Genomic DNA, 16,714 nt, shown 5'->3' with positions numbered 1-16,714 from the left:
TATTGTATATGAAGAAGTAGTATCAGAGAGTAGGAAGGTTACAATTGGAATTCCACAGGGTTCATGAAGTCTGAACATTACTGTTCAGTCTTCATGTCACTAATATTGTCATTCGACTACAAGGAAATATTCAGATGTTTGAAGCTTGAGAGGGCTATTAGCAACAGTGATGGTTTTTGGCTCTTCAAAAGATTTGAATAAGCTGGAAAGATGGTAAAACAAATGGATGTCAGTTTAATGGAACTAAATGTGTAAGGTTTTAAAATTTGGGATACACAAATGCGATACTTCATACTCACTTGGTTGAGTAATTAACCTTCTACTTCCCTGATATTGTCCCCACCATACACAACTCTGATACCTATTGGACAGCCAATCCTGAATCCAGTTGACCAATCTGACATCCAGATCCATGTGCTGTAACTTGAATATCAGCTTATGTGGCACCCTGTCAAATGCCTTTTGCTAAGTCTAGGAAAATGGCAGTATATGCCTCATCTAATGTTCTTGTAACTTTATCATAAAAGGCTAGTATATTGCTAAAACAAGAGTGTTCCTTCACAAATCCATGTTGACTCTCACTGATAACATGGGGAGGTCATGTTTCAATCTGCTTAGGTATTAAAGTGACCCTCACTCAATAAAGTGAAGCATCTATCAAATGCCTTAGATAGTTGTCATATGATAAAACTAGTAGCTAAACTGATACAGATGGGGTAAGATAAGACTTGTAAGTTTGATAGCTGATTGGCTGCTGGACAGGTATTAGTAGATTGTATATGGAGTAGTATCCCAAAAGAGGAAAGTCCACTAGTGGAGTGCCACAGGGATCTGTTTTGAGACCATTATTGTTTAATGTGGATATGAATGACATTGGAACTGGCTTAACTGGAGCTGTGCAGATACAAAGTTGTGAAGGGCTATGAGAAGTAGAGCAGATATTGTGGCTTTGCAGGAGGATCTGAACAGATTGAGTGGGCAAACAGTTAGAGCTATCAGTTGAATGTTGTGAAGTTCAAGGTCTTGCAATTGGTAGGCAAGGTTGGGATGTAGAGTATACATGCAATTAATGGAGAAATTTTGAAGGAGGTGGGTAGAGATGAGAAAAATCTGGGAGCGATGGTCGACAGACTTGAAGTTTAGAGTTCACATTGCGAAAATTGTAAGAACATCAAAAAAAAAAATGACATAATATTGACAGATTATGTCAATAATGAAGAGGACATTGACATGCAGAAGCAAAGAGGTTATGTTTCCCCTATGTAAGACTTTGATCAATTCACATGTGGACTGTGCACAGATTTGGTTGTCTGGTTTTCAGGGAAATGAGGATCTATTGGAGAAGATCCAGAGGTTTTGCTAAGTTAGTGGAATGTCGAATATGAGGAGAGATTGAGGGAATGCAATTTACAGAGCCTTATGAATAGAAGAGGGGATATGATTGAGACATAAGTTGGTGAGGGATTGTTAACAGAGTAATGTAGAGAAGGTATTTCATAGAAGTAGAGGCTATCCATGGAAGCTGTATAAGGAGAGTGTGAGCAGGGGAACAAAAAGCAGGTTCTTTGCATGGAGAGTGACTGAGTGAAATGCATTGCCTGAAAGTGAATGTGGAAACTGAATGGGTTCAAGGCAGAACTTTATCTTTTGGGATAAGAGTATAGACTGTTATGAGTTCTTTGACTCCATGGAGGTCAAGTGATGATAATAATTTACCTGAGTTTCCAACTTAGAATCTCCTCTTTTTTATATTCTTTGGCCCAAAATCTCTAGCATTCTAGAGGGCAGTACATTTCACTCACTCTCCAAGCAAAAAATGTCTAGTCCTTAATCCTTATGCCATTGCTAACCATACTTATTCAGTATTATTTACCCCCCCCCACCAAAAAAAAACACACTAGACATGTACTGAAAAATTTCTTGTATCAATCCTCTTTTATAATTTATCTATCATATCTCCCTTTTTCTGGCTCCTAATTTTGTAGCCTACAAATTTTGTGGATTGCAAAAAAATTGCTACTATCTTGGTCACTTATTTCTGGAACTTCATATTTTTCTCATCCCAAGAAACATCCTAAGTGATCAAAATCTATGTAATTTATGTGGCTGCATCTTTCCAGTTCATGGACAATTCATCACGGGGGGAAAATTCAGCAGAATAAAATTTGTTGAAAGCATTATTCACTAGAAAATTGAAGTCAGTTTGGTTTAACTTATATAGAGGTGTGTGATATTTGATGGTAAATTGTATCTGAGAGATACCGCGAACTCCGATGTCAGTATAGTATTGGCTTAGTTTTTTTTTATATCGACAGGATAATCCATCAGATATTGAAGAGATTCAGCGAATGTTACTAGAGTCCGATGATGAGAATGATAGTCGAATGTGAAAGTGGTACTTGATAGTAAATTGTATCTGAGAGATACCACAAACTCGGATGTCAGTATAGTATTGGTTTAGTTGCTTTTTTTTTTCCCAATAATTTCTAGATTGTAACTGAAAATAAATAAACCATCATGTATTATATAATGTAGTGTTTTTTTTTATCGCATTTCAGACCTTCTACTAGTCATGAATGTATCTCTCGGATACATGCGACCTAAGCTGCAATTTTTTTCAACCATGACCTCTGCAGGGTTAGACTCCAACTGGCCAGGACATATATACATGTCCAGCAAATCCTGGATAAGAGTCAGACCTGTTGAAAAAAAATGGATATAGAGTGCATTTGACTGTCATATCCATTAGAAAGTGCAATAATCCTTCGCACTGACGAGAACACTTAACGAGATTACCTCGCGTACATAGCTACATTCAGTTACCTTTTCCCAGAAATGCAGTTGCTTGCTGTTTGCTCGGTAACTGGAATCTAAATTATATTACAAGTTACATTTATTTTTGCTACTTGTTTTATCATATAATTAGTTTTTAATGCCAGTGCAAATAAGAGATCCTTTCATATTTCTTCCCTCCAGATTGTATCATTCTGAGAATAATGCCACTATCATTTTTTTTTGTTAATTATCTTAGTCACCAGTACATTTTATTCTCCCAGAACTTGATTCAAGATAATGACTTTTGTCAAACAATTATTTTATAAATTCATAAAAATCCAAATCTTAAAATAAATACAGCATCCATCTGTTACAAATTATTTTCTTTATTTTTTTATTCATAATATTAGTTATAAAATTGATTGCCATGATATTAGTTGGATATAACTATTCTCCCTACATATTCTTAAATATGGTGCTCTTTCTCCCTCACCATCCTATCCCATTTCTGTAACAATTAATATTCCATTTTACAGAGCTTGTAGTAAGAAAGAATATGAATAACTTTATACGTAAATTAAAAATAAAAATTTTTTTTCATATATATCTGCGATGAATTTTCGTGTGATTAATTTTCCCCATGATTAAATTTCCAGCAATGAATTGTTGGCAATCAATTTTTCCACAATGAATTGTCAGCGACAAACTGTCCGGATACGCATGTTTGCAATATGCCTTCTGAACTTAAACTTCTCCACCAGCATTTCAAATCCTTAACCTCGTCAGTTTTCTGCAGTCCATTTTCATCACATAATAGATAGCTAGCTATCATTTTATTCCCAAGTACTTGCCACTTTTCTCTGTACAATATATTTAACTGATATCTACATCACCTTTATTAACTATTGCTTTACCTGAACAACTGAATTTCCTTTCAGATCATTTCCTGTATCCATTAATGTGCAAATTAAATAGTATCCCAAGTGTAGAGTCTTGGAGCATACCACTAGTTACCTGCTTTCTGAATTCTGTTCCTCCATAAACTTGTCTGTCCATCAGTTTGTCCATTTATCCATATCAGCTGATCATTGTCTACTCCAGTTTATGACACAGCTTCATGCAGTAGCATTTTGAAGAATGCAGCAGTATTATCATTTTGTAGCCATTCTGTTTGTCCAAATTTTCCAATACTTCACCATCACTCTTGAGCTATTAGACGGTTTTTAATTTGCTAACTGTCCTGGCAGGATGCTTAAGGGTCAAAGCTGTATAACTGAGAGGAGACCTCCACATAGCCTTTAAAGGAATGCAGAGAACTGACCAGGGCTTCTGACTTAACGTCCAATCCTCACCTTCTTGTGATGCACCCTGTTGGGTATCTACTCAGATACTGAACGAACGAGGATGGGCTGGCAATTTGGGATTTAGTCAACCAAATTGTATGTTTATTGGTTAAAGCAAAATAAAAAATGATGGTACAACATGACAAAATTTCATGCCGGCTGCAAGAAAGGAGTTCAATGTTATCCTGCAGGAGCAGGATAACATTGAATTTCATATTGAAAAAGAATAACATGTAAGAAAGTCTAAAAGCAAATAAAAGTTGAGCAGCTCTTAGATGTGAACTGTAGACTAAAATACACAAAGATTATTGAAATAAAAATGAAAGAGTTTGAGAACAGGAATCAAACCTTGGAGATTCAGTGGCAAACTCTGAAGAAAACATTGATTGATTCTGCCAGAGAGGCATTTGTTGAAGTTGTCTGCAAGGATAAAAAAATCAGAACTCCCTAGTGGACACAGGAAGTTAGATGCAGTGAAGGAAAAGAAGAAAGCATATCAAAAGTTCCTGTCAAATAAGTCAGCTTGTGCTCTTAGAGAGTACAGAGAAAAATGCAAAAATGCTAAACAGTGTGTAAAACCAGCTAAACAAAAGTCATGGGAGGACTTTGGCAAGAATATAGAAAATAAATATCAAGAAAGTGGCAAAATATTCTGGAAGTTGTTGAAGATTAGGAATGGAGGAAAGAGTGGTGCTGTTAAAGGAGTTAGAGATGATAAAGGTGACAACAAAACGGGAGAAAAAGATATTCTTGAAGTATGGAGTAATTACTTTGAAAAACTGCTAAATGAAACGAGCAGTGATGACAGCACAGTGGTAAAAAACATTAACCAGGCATGCAGTCAGGAATTCATATCCATACTTGAAGTAGAAAAAGCCATCAAAGGCTTGAAATGTGGAAAGGCAGCAGTAGTAGATGATATTAGACCAGATATGCTAAAGTATGGTGGTATAAAAGTCTTACAGTGACTGCACTGCATAGTTCAGAAAGCCTGGACAGAGGGATGAATTCCTGATGATTGGAGTAGAGCTCTAATAGTACCCATATATAAAAAGAGAAATAAAACTGCATGTGAGAATTACAGAGGTATTTCCCTACTGAGTGTTCCTGGCATGATCTATGCAAGTATACTTGAGAAACGGTTGGAAGAATTGTGGAAGAAAAGCTTGGTGAAGAACAAGCTGGATTTAGGCCAAATAGAGGCTGTCAGGATCAGATCTTCACTTTATGACAAATAGTCGAGAAAGCATGGGAATATAACAAAGATCTGTATTTAAGTTTCATCGATTTGGAAAAGGGATATGACAAGGTGCCAAGAGAGAAACTATTCAATACGCTACAGTTATATGATGTCAATGGGGCATTATATCAAGCAATACATAGTCTTTATTTGAGTTGTAAGTCAGCAGTTAGAATTGAAGGAAGTACAGGAAGATGGTTTAATGTTAAATCTGGTGTGAGACAAGGATGTACATTATCTCTTCTGTTATTCCTTATCTATATGGATCACATTATGAAGGAAAGTGGTATTAAACATGATATCAAAATTGGAGATGTTAATGTCAGCTCTTTGCTTTGTGCAAACTTAACATTGTCAGCATCCAGGAATGCGTTAGCAGAGCTAATCGTAGGTGGTATGGTCACTTAAACAGAATGGGTGAAAAAGATTAGCAAAACAAGTGTTCTCTGCCAAGTTGGCAGCAGAACGACCCGCAGAGAGACCAAGATATAGGTGGATTGATACGGTAGAAATATAAGATCTGATAATGTTGGAGTCTTGACAAGTAACAGACTGATTTGGAGGAAAATTATAGATAGGAAGTAAGTAATGATGTAATTTTTTTTTCATCTAGTACTATCATATCCTGTACACCCCTTCAGGGTACATGGCAGGAATTTGAACTGTCCTGGCTCTTCCTTTACATAATGGAACTATTTTGCTCTTTTCACTCCTTAAATTTCAGTGCTAGCCTTGTTTCAAGGCTCAGACTTAAACATCCCTGTCAAAGACATTTCTAGTTCTCTTGCATACCTTCTAACTCAGTCCAATATCTCATCAAATCCTAATGGCATTGGTTGTCAGCATTGCTTGTGTTTCTAAGAAGGTGATTAACCTTCCAGATAATTACTGGACTCATGTTTGCTTACTTTTTTGCGAGCAGATGAGAACTAATCCTTTCACAAACCAATCTGGCTGCTCATATTGTTTACTCCATGCTTGTTCCTTTTGAAATTAATATTATTTATTGTATCCTTTATCCCTGAAATTGGGTATGTGAAAAATAGCCAAATTAAATAATTAATTTGCTATTTCTCACCAGTGAAATAGCCAAATTATTTTTGGCTATTTCACTGATCAACATTATTATTATGGGTATCTCCATGAAGTCGGACTCATCGCAGGAGACTCAAACTATCAAAACAATATCTATCATATCTCTTCTTGAATTCATTTACAGATGAACTTGCAACTGAGTCAGACAATGCATTCCACTCATTCACCACCCTCCAGGTGAAAAATCTAGTTCTCACATCCATGTTAACCACAGTTTCCCTTAATTTCCAGGGATGACCTCTTGTTCTTCTATCACACAGCTGAAATATTTCCCTTGCATAAGTCTTATAAAAACCTTCTAGTAATTTAAATGTTTCTATCATATCCCCTCTGATATGCCTATCAACTAACCTCTGCAATCCATAAGCTCTCAATGTAGAGAGCATTTTTTACATCACTCACCAACTTAGTCAATCTCCTCTGAACCCTCTCCACAACCTAATCTCCAAGGAATCCAGGTGACGAGACTTGAGCACAGTAATCCAAATGTGGAAGTATCAGTGCCTTATAAAGGGGAATAATAACCTCTTTATATCTGGATGTTAATGTGTTCTTCAATAACCAAGTAATGCTATGTGCTATCTTGGACACCTTAGCAATGTGCCCTCTGAACTTCATCTCCCTCACCAACACTCCCAAGTCCCTAGCCTCATCAATCTCTTGGAGTACTGTTCCATCAATGTAGTACACAGCTGGGTAATCTTTTAATCCTGAAATGCAAACATTACACTTTTCCACATTGAACTGACATCCATTACCTTTTGCCAGCTTATTTAAATCATCCTGCAAACTCTTCACATCAGCTTGATTTTTTATTGTGCTACCCAACTTTGCATCATCAGCAAACAACTGAATATCTTCCTTGAAGCCATTTCCTATATCATTTATGTACAAATTAAACAATAATAGCACAGAGCCCTGAGGCACACCCCTGGTCACCTGCCTCATCCTGGACTCTGCTCCTCCATACACCACTTTCTGGTATCTCTCCCTGAGCCATTCTCTTATCCATATCACCAGTTTAGTATCCATCCCCATTTGCTCTAATTTGTGCAACAGTATTTCATGGGGTATCCTGTCAAAAGCCTTAGCAAAATCCAGAAGTCTACTGTATAGCCATTTCCCTTGTCCAACTCAGATGTCATTCTATTATAAAAAAGTTAATAAATTGCTAAGGCAGGATTGACCTTTAACAAAACCATGTTGGCCCCTATAGAGTACCATATTCTGATCCACCCATCCTTGAATTCTGTCTTTAACCAACTTTTACCACCATTCCCGAGATGGTGATTGGTCTGTAATTAACTACCGCAGTCTTAGAGCCACCTTTATGCAAAGGACTACTTTGCCTTCTTTCCACTCCCTAGGACCTGTAGCAATAACTAGAGTTCAAACTTAAGTTAAATAACCAGGTAAGAGGTGTTGACAATTCCTTTGCACATTCAGGCAACACCTGAGCTGATATTCCATCTAAACCTACAGCAGTATTTGCATTTAAATTCTGTAATATACTAAGTACCTCTGATTTATTAACTTCAATTCTCACATTAGTTATTGCTACAGGTAGAGATATCCTCACTTGGGTGATGTTCTTTTGAAACGTGATCACTCAGTAACTCTACCCTCAGTACCATCAGTGCCCACTAAGGTTATCCTTCCAAAGTCATTCTTCCTTTTATACTTGCCACATAGCAGAAGAACTCTTTAGGATTACCCTTGATCTCATTGGCTAAGGTCTTCTCATCATCTGATTTAGCTTTTCTTACTATGCTGGTAGTATTAAGGTGATGATGAATGGAGCAAGTGAGAATTCAAATACCTTGGTAGTATAATACAAGAAAATGGAAAATGTGACATGGAAATAAAAGAAATAATTAACAAAGGAAAATATGCCTTTTATAGCAAGAAAAATTTGTTTATTAATAAAATGAATAAAAATCTAAAGAAATAGCTTATTAAGTGCTATATGTGGAGTATGACCTTATATGGGTCAGAAACATGGACAATTGGAAAGAAAAAAGCTAAAATGTTGGAGGCATTTGAAATGTGGTTATGGAGAAGAATGGAGAAAATAAAGTGGACTGAAAAAATCACCAATGAAGAAGTATTACAAAGAGTTGAAGAAGAAAGGAATTTACTAAAGACCATAAGAAGAAGAAAGCATAACTGGATAGGACATGTATTAAGAGAAGGCAGCCTACTGAAAAGAATGATAGAAGGGAAAATTGAAGGAAAGCAACCAAGAGGAAGAGACTACTAATGATGCTTGATGATATAATGGGAAAGAGGATATCAGAAAATGGAGGAGGCAAGAGACGAAGGAAATTGGAGGAAGAGAATCTACTGGGTTATACCATTGGACCCGTCAAGAGACAGAACACTAACGATGATGACTATGCTAATAACCTTCCTATTAGCCTTGTACTGATCACCTTTCTCCATGTAAATCCTCCATAACATTTTCTTTTTTTTGCAGATCAAGCCTGATACTACTACTCGTCCATCTAACACCTACCTTTTTGTCTTCCTGACCATGGGAATACATTCTGATATTGCCTTCCTCAGATACTTGCTGATTATATCACATGCACTGCTAACATCTTTCCCCTGCAATATGTTCTGCCACGGGATGGCTGTAAGCTCACTCTGAAGCTTGTTATAATTACCTAACCTGTAGTTCCATATATACCCCTTAAGAGAGAAATCCACAAATTTTGCAACCTCCCAAGTCAATATCACATGATCACTCACCAATTGGAAGTAACGAGGACACATTACTTAAGCATATGTCCTCTGAGCCAATGACCAGGTCCAACACTCTCACACCACGAGTCCCTTCAGTTATGTGCTGTTTCAAGTAATTATCTCTTAGGTGTATGAACTCCATTTCCTTTTTGCCATATCCATATACAGTTTGGCTTTAAACTCTTAAAACAGCTTTCATGTTCTTTCATTCCATTGACCTCTGCTCTTTGGAACAATCTTTCCAATACCATTTTCACCAGTAAATATAACCTTTGGTTCTTCAGGAAAAATTAAGAGATTCTTTTTTCCATTTAAACCCTCACTTTCTGCAAATAGTGCTGTTCTGTTATAGGTTTCATGATCTCTTATGCATCTCCAACTTTTTTATATAGCAATAAGTTGATATATACAGGGTGTTCGGGATAAATTTGACATATTTATAATTAATTATATTTTTCCGTAAGTTACATGTATTAACACACACTTCTCTTCATTTAAAAGTTTGGACCCTTCTTCATTCATATACAAGATGTCAGAAAGGATGGATAGCTGGAACCCACCTGAATCATGGAAGAGAATAACTTGTATCATGATGATTCGTGCCTGCCATCAAAATAAGGATATTACGACTGCTGCCCAATGCTCCCTGAATACAGTAAAAACAATCAGGCATGAACTAGAGACTTGCAATGGTGACTACGAGGATGTAGCAAGAAGAAAGATCCCTAGCAGACGATCTGATTGCATTCGTACAGCAGAATTCCTCGCAAATCTGCAGGAACAGGTGTTGAAGAACCCTGGCATTGGAATTCGGGCTTTGTTCGTGGAGTTGCTAACTGTAGTCAAGCCCTGGATAACAAGGGTAGCCAATGGTAGGCCGTATGTATGGCAGCAGGATTCGGCCCCTTGCCACACCTCTGGGAAAAGTCAAAAATGGTTGTCTGAAAATTTCTACGACTTCACCAGTCCAAATGTTTGGCCTCCAAACTCCCCAGACCTTAACCCCATGGATTATTTTGTATGGGGCGCAGTTGAAAAAGACACCAATCGCACTTCCAGTAATACAAAAGCCCAGTTAATGGATAAAATTAAAACAGTTTTTGCGGCCCTTCCCAGGGAGACTGTAGCATCAGCTTGTTCGAGGTTCCGAAGCAGAATTGAAGCTGTGATCGATGCTAATGGTGGTTATTTTGAGTAAATCTTGTTGATAGTATTGTAATTAACTCTGCCTGTAATGTTTTTTTGTCAATTCATTAAATTTAATAGATACAAAGAAGATTTTCTTTTTCCTTACGAAACTGTCAAATTTATCCCGAACACCCTGTGTATATATATATATATATATATATATATATATAAAAAAAGAGCATGTTGTCAACTCTTCATGTACTGTTTAAAATATTTTTAATGATTTATGTTAAACTAAGATGGATATTAATAGCATAACTTTTTTTTCTGCTAAATTCAGTTTAAACCTTATTTAGTGTTTTATACTTTATAGGGTTGAAGATGTGTACAGTTTTCTTCAACACTGGGCACCTCATTTGTATGGTGATGTTGATGCAGTGGATCCTGAGCAGTTGGGATTTATTCCAATTGATACAGAGGATGAAGAGGAGGAGGAGGAAGAAGATGCTCAAGGAGGAGCAAATAAAGATGAAGAGGAAGCAAAAATCAAGAGAGCAAGCCCACTCTCTTTAATGAAACTAGTAGAAGATCATTTTGGAGGTCTTAGAAGCATCAGTCCTACTGACTGGGAAGTGAGTATATTTTTATCTCATTCCAATAGGCCCAATAATTTGGTTTCTGATAAACAATTTACTGATATATAACGAGTTATCATGGTTCCTTGAGGGAATTATTCATCAAGGACGAGTTTTTAATCATTCATTCATGCCTTAAATACCTATATATTTCTTTGAATATTAACTGAGGATGCACTCATAACATCAAATGGCAGCCCATTTCACACACTCACCATACTTCATGAGAACTGGGATCTTGCATGCTTCTTGATTATACCCTTAGCGTTCAGAAATGACCCTAAGTTCTACTCCCACCTGCCATAAGCTATTAAATCTCAGTTATACTGTAAATACTCCCCCCCCCACTTGTGTTTTTATCATCTCTTCTCATCTATCTATTCCTCAAACTTTGAAGATTGCTTTGTCCTAATGCGTACAGTTTTATAGCCAGTTACCAAGATGGTAACTGGCTATAAAACTCTGGGAAAGATCCAGAGGCTGGTGACCTCTGTCTCTGACCAACTATCTCTCCATTTTCTTGAAATCTAGGTAATCATCTATGCATGGTAGTCCAGATGTGATCTTATCAAACCTAAAGTTATAGTATAACTTGATTTTTTTCTTGCAATCATCTGATGTGATGATTTTAACTATCTTAGCATTGTGGCCCTAAACTTACTCTCCAATTATAACCTTCGCGTCTCTAGCTTTACTACTGCATTAAACTTTATGCAGTAGTCAAAGTATTCCATTAACATGATACTCTGTCTGCAGTCCTTCATTCATAATGCATAAGCTTACATTTAGAAACATTAAACTGGCACTAACATTTTTCCAAAGAATTACTCTTCTAAATTAGCCTATGCTTTTTCTGTATCAAATGTATCACTTGCCCCAATTTAGAAACATTTTTATTTTGCTATATGAAATAAAATTCTTTGGAATTTCCCTTGGTCTGTTCAGGTATAACCTCCTTTCATAATCAGATTTTGTCTTCCCCCATTATGGCTGTTGCTCTCTCCTGGCCTGCTCTGGTCTGGTCTGCTGCACTTGGGTCTCATCTCTCCTCTGATGATATAAAATCTACAACATTGTCTTTTTATTCCTCTATCTATGATTCATTCTTCTAACATGGGCTGTCGGGTATACTTACCTTCAGACACCCTTTGAATACCTATGTTCATATCTCAAGATTCTATCAGGTTGTTTCTCATGCTAAGGCACTGCTTCAAGCTGTTTTCTCAGTTTATTATAGTCATATGGTTTATAATTCCACATATATACATTTAGTCATAACTGCATTATCTAATTTATAGTTATTATCAAATTGTATCACCAGATCCTATGTTCTTATACCTTGTTTCGATCACATGCTGCTTAAGGTAGTTATCTCTCAGTAATTCTATATTTTTTTTTCCTTTATCTTGCGTAAGTCTTCTTCCTGCCAGGAAGCAAAAACCAATGTTTCCAGGTGAAAATATATTCATGTCTGAAGTACTTTTATATAGAGGCTAATGACTCCACATCACTTGCCTTAGTATGTGTCCCATAATGCCAAACACATACCCTTTTGGATGTGTAAAATGTCGGTCTGACCAGATCCCCCCCCCCTTCCACTTATAATGGTCTGGGTAGTGACCATTCCCTTTTACACATCCAAAAGGGGGGTGTGCATGCATGCATGCATGCATGCTTTGCATTATGGGATACGTTCTAAGGCAAGTGACGTGGAGTCATTAGCCTCTATATACAAGTAGCTCAGACATGAATATATTTCATGTGCAAAACATTGTTTTAATCCTTTACCTAAGGAAGCAACTACAGGTAACCCTTGTATAACGTGGTACTTATACAACGAGGTTTCGATATAAGACGGTCTACAAACTGTAGAAACCCTTTATCTTTTCATATATTTTTCAATGCGCAACTTAAAAATCAAATTTTATCTTTGTTAAATTTGCGTCTGCCTGTATCCCAAATGTAGTTATAAGTAGTGAATTTATATTAGGGGAAAATACTCTTTAGCAAGCATGTATGTCAATCGTTTACCATATAAAGCATTTATTGTTGAAAATTGTCTTTTGTTTTCTGCCAGGAGAAAGCACATTAAAAATCATAAGTGTGTTAATCTCAAGTTGAGCACTTTGTTTTTTGGTGAGTTATATACAATATGTAATGTTTTTTTTTTTTTTTACATAAAAGTATTTATAGTAATGGCCACTTAAAGAGCTTTTGTGATATGGTTGAAATTGATATTAGTGAATTAATTGATGGGGAAATAAATTTAAATGAGGAGGAACTGGTACAATTAATAGATGACGTCGAACCAAATGGCGGGGAAAGTTCTGCTGCAGATTCTGATTGTGATGAATCCGTTAAAGAATTCAGTTTAAAGAAATTAGCAGAAGGATTGGACTTGGCAAGAAAGTTATTTTATGGATAATGATCTCTCAATGGAATGCTCCGGAAAATTCATGAGACTCATTGAGATTATATTGGTGTAGGATTCTCAATATAATTCCCAATATAATCTCAATGCCACCTTTAAACCACCTACAATACTTAAAAACATATTCAATTCCTCTAAGGATCCTCTCCTCCCATTGGCACATCCTGGAATTTATTGCATCCACTGCACCTGTAACTTACCATACATTGGTGAAACAAGACATACAATCCCTATACGTAAGAAAGAGCACATTAAATATAACCATTTTGGTGAAGCAGGCCTCTCAAATCATGCTCTCGACACCTTACACCAAATCGACTGGAAAAGTACCCGCTCTTTACACAATACAAAAACCTGGTATGAAAGAAAATTTAAGGAAGCCTGCGAAATTCTGATAAACCACCCAAATATCAACAATAATGGTGGCATGAAAATTCCTAGAATCTGGATGGCACACATTCAGCCTACTTAATATTTAGTATCCAGCATACTTCAGGACTCTAGGCAACCTTCAGCTAGTATTGGAAACCATCCCATACCAACTGGTTGGAATGTATAATTATGGTGTTTATATATATAATCTTTATATATGTTTATATGTATAATCATGATGTTTATATATAGACATGTTGCTGCTCCCAATGTAATTTTACAACCAATAGATAATATTAATAATAGGACTAGCGTTGATGTAAGTTTTTTTTTTTCACCAGAGGTCAGACCAATAATTGTTGTAATGGTTGGTCAGTAACTTTAGCAAACCATGTAGATTATAATGCAGCTTGTTTCTCTGTTATATATGCTCCAGAAGATGACCTTGATATAAAGGTCGAGACGTCGAATGTGGATTTTGCTTTATATTAAACTAAAATTTTACTGAAACACAGTAATTGTCTCCATAATTTTCCAAAATGTAACTAGAGAGGATCATTGTAGGGGACTGGGGGAGAACAAGAGGTCATCCCTGGAAGCTATATAAGAAGGGTGTGAGCAAGGGAGTGAGAAGCAGGTTTTTTTGTGTGGAGTTGTGAATAATTGGAATGCATTGCCTGAGAATATGATGTCTGCAGAGAATTTGAATGTGTAAGTTTCAGTATGATATGTGTGAATGACAAAAGGGACCTCCTAGATGAGTGACTCCATGGGGCCTTAGGATAATAATTATACAACTGGAAAGCAGTCTTATCCCCTTGAATATAAATGGTTTCTCTAGAAACCCAACAGATAGCATACCAGAAGTATGAGATTGATTTGTTGCATCCTGTCCCAAACAATTGTCTTGCTCTGCATGAATATGTTAATTCTCATAACAGAGTAAATATGAGTGAATGGTAATATTTCTTCTTCACAAACAGGGAGATGAGACTAAGGTTGTGAATTCTAATCAGTGTGGTTAAGTTGTGGTTAGAGAGGCTGGTGAGAACTAGGATACAAAATTATTTATTATAGTAGTAGTATTATCAGCATGGGTTTGCTATGGGAAGATTGTGCTTTAGCATTCCCATGTACTATAACTTGGAATTAAATAACATTTTATGAGCTGGATAAGTGACTGGACATCTGATAGTATCAGGTTGTGCATGAAAGGAAAGTATCTTGAAAAATTTCATTAGTCTTGTGTTTGAATGAATATTGAAACAGGTTGAAATATTGAAACCTGTTCCTCAAGTTCCTGAGGAGCAGGAACTTAAGGAACCATTGAACTTGAGGATTGGAATGGATAAGTAAATGGAAGTGTCATTTCAGTGTTGTAAGGTTTGAAATTTGGAAAAGGATGAGATGTTAAGTATATAGTTATGGGAGAAATTTTAAAGGAAGTGGAGAAAATGTGAGATCTGGAAGTGATGGACTAAAATAGGACTTAAAATTTAGGAATCACATTGCTGAAATTAATGACATCAGATGTTATGGCAGTAATAACATAACCATAATCCCTGCTTCCACGCTTTTAGATTATCCTTATGATGTTTTGATGGTTTTGCATGTGGATTGTGTGCAGATTTTTTTTTTTTGATTGAGTGGCCATCTGTGAAAAGTTAGTCAACTTATAGTATGCAACTACTGCAGATGGGCAAGAGGGAAGTTTGCATTCAACTGGAAGAGCTGTGGATTGTATTCTTTGGGAGCCACATAAGATGGTAGACATGTTCCAGAGGGCATGTGATTAGTTATTATTATTATTCAGGCCTCCATGGAGTCAAAAGACTCATCATGGGAGGTCCTTCCTAAGAAACACACAGTCTATCAAGACTCATTGAAGGGAGGTTCCCCCCTAAGAAACACAGTATCATACCACTCCTTGAACTCATTGACCGTTCTCACTCTCACCACTCCATCAGGCAATGCAGGAAGGAGCGATGGCAAGAGTCCAGAGATGGCCTCTTGTCATCACTCCTTCCTGCTCAACCAAGCAAAAGAACTCCCCAGTGTCAACCCTATAACCACCTCAACAGTTTAAAAGTCTCAATCATATCACCTCTCCTTCTTCTATCCACCAAACTCTGCAGGCCACATTCCCTCAGCTGATCCTCATAACTGTCCTTGTACAGTCCTGAAACCATCTTTATCTGCCTTTGTACCCTTTCCGCAGTTAATTTATCCCTTTCAAATCCTGGGGACCAAATCTGAGAACAATAGTCCAAGTGTGGTCTGATCAGAGTTTTATACAACGAAGTGATTACTGTTTTATCTCTGCAGGTCAATGTCCTTCTCGTTATTGCAGCAATTCTCTGTGTTACCATCACCACCTTTGCAATATGTCCCTTAAATTTCAGGTTTCTATCAATCATCAACCGCAGATCTCTTGTCTCCCCTACTTCCTCCAGTATAACTCCTCCCATAGAGTATGCAGCATCCCATCAATGTTTCCCAAACCTCAAGACCTTACATTTTGCTGCATTAAACCGAGAACCCCATTCATTTGCCCATCTATCTAGCTTATTAAAATCCTCTTGCAGGGCTCCCGAATCTGCATTATTACTAATAATCCTTCCCAGCTTTTCATCATCTGCAAACAACTGAATATCCCCTTACAATCCACTGACAATGTCATTGATATATAAAGATTAAACAATATAGGTCCTAGTATTGGTCCCTGTGGGACCCCACTTGTAACCCTCTGCTTCCTTGAAACTGTCCCACTATACACAACTCTCTGATACCTATCGGACAGCAAATCCTGAATCCAGTTGACCAATCTGACATCCAGACTCATGCTGCAACTTAAATATGAGCTTATCATGTGGCACCCAGTCAAATGCTTTTGCTAAGTCTAAGAAAATGGCAGTATATGCCTTTCCCTCATCTAATGCTCTTTTAACTT

At 36.8% G+C, this 16,714-nt stretch overlaps 1 protein-coding gene across 6 annotated transcripts in view; it reads left to right on the top strand.

The window, feature by feature from the left end:
• LOC150106916 (oxidation resistance protein 1A-like) overlaps positions 1 to 16,714 on the top strand; it is a 324,024-nt gene that overhangs the window by 241,355 nt on the left and 65,955 nt on the right. For all 6 annotated transcript variants that reach the window (XM_090393372.1, XM_090393376.1, XM_090393375.1 and 3 more), the window contains one exon: positions 10,700 to 10,958. In XM_090393372.1, coding sequence (XP_090249498.1) covers positions 10,700 to 10,958 — 259 coding nt within the window. The remainder of the gene's footprint in view (positions 1 to 10,699; positions 10,959 to 16,714) is intronic.

The sequence above is a fragment of the Typopeltis vanoorti genome, chromosome 5 (genome assembly GCF_054136105.1).
Source record: "Typopeltis vanoorti isolate ZY-2024b chromosome 5, IOZ_Tvanoo_1.0, whole genome shotgun sequence".
NCBI classification, from domain to species: Eukaryota; Metazoa; Arthropoda; class Arachnida; order Uropygi; family Thelyphonidae; genus Typopeltis; species Typopeltis vanoorti.
Note: the sequence above shows the minus strand (reverse complement) of the source record. Positions and strands in the feature narration are given on the sequence as shown.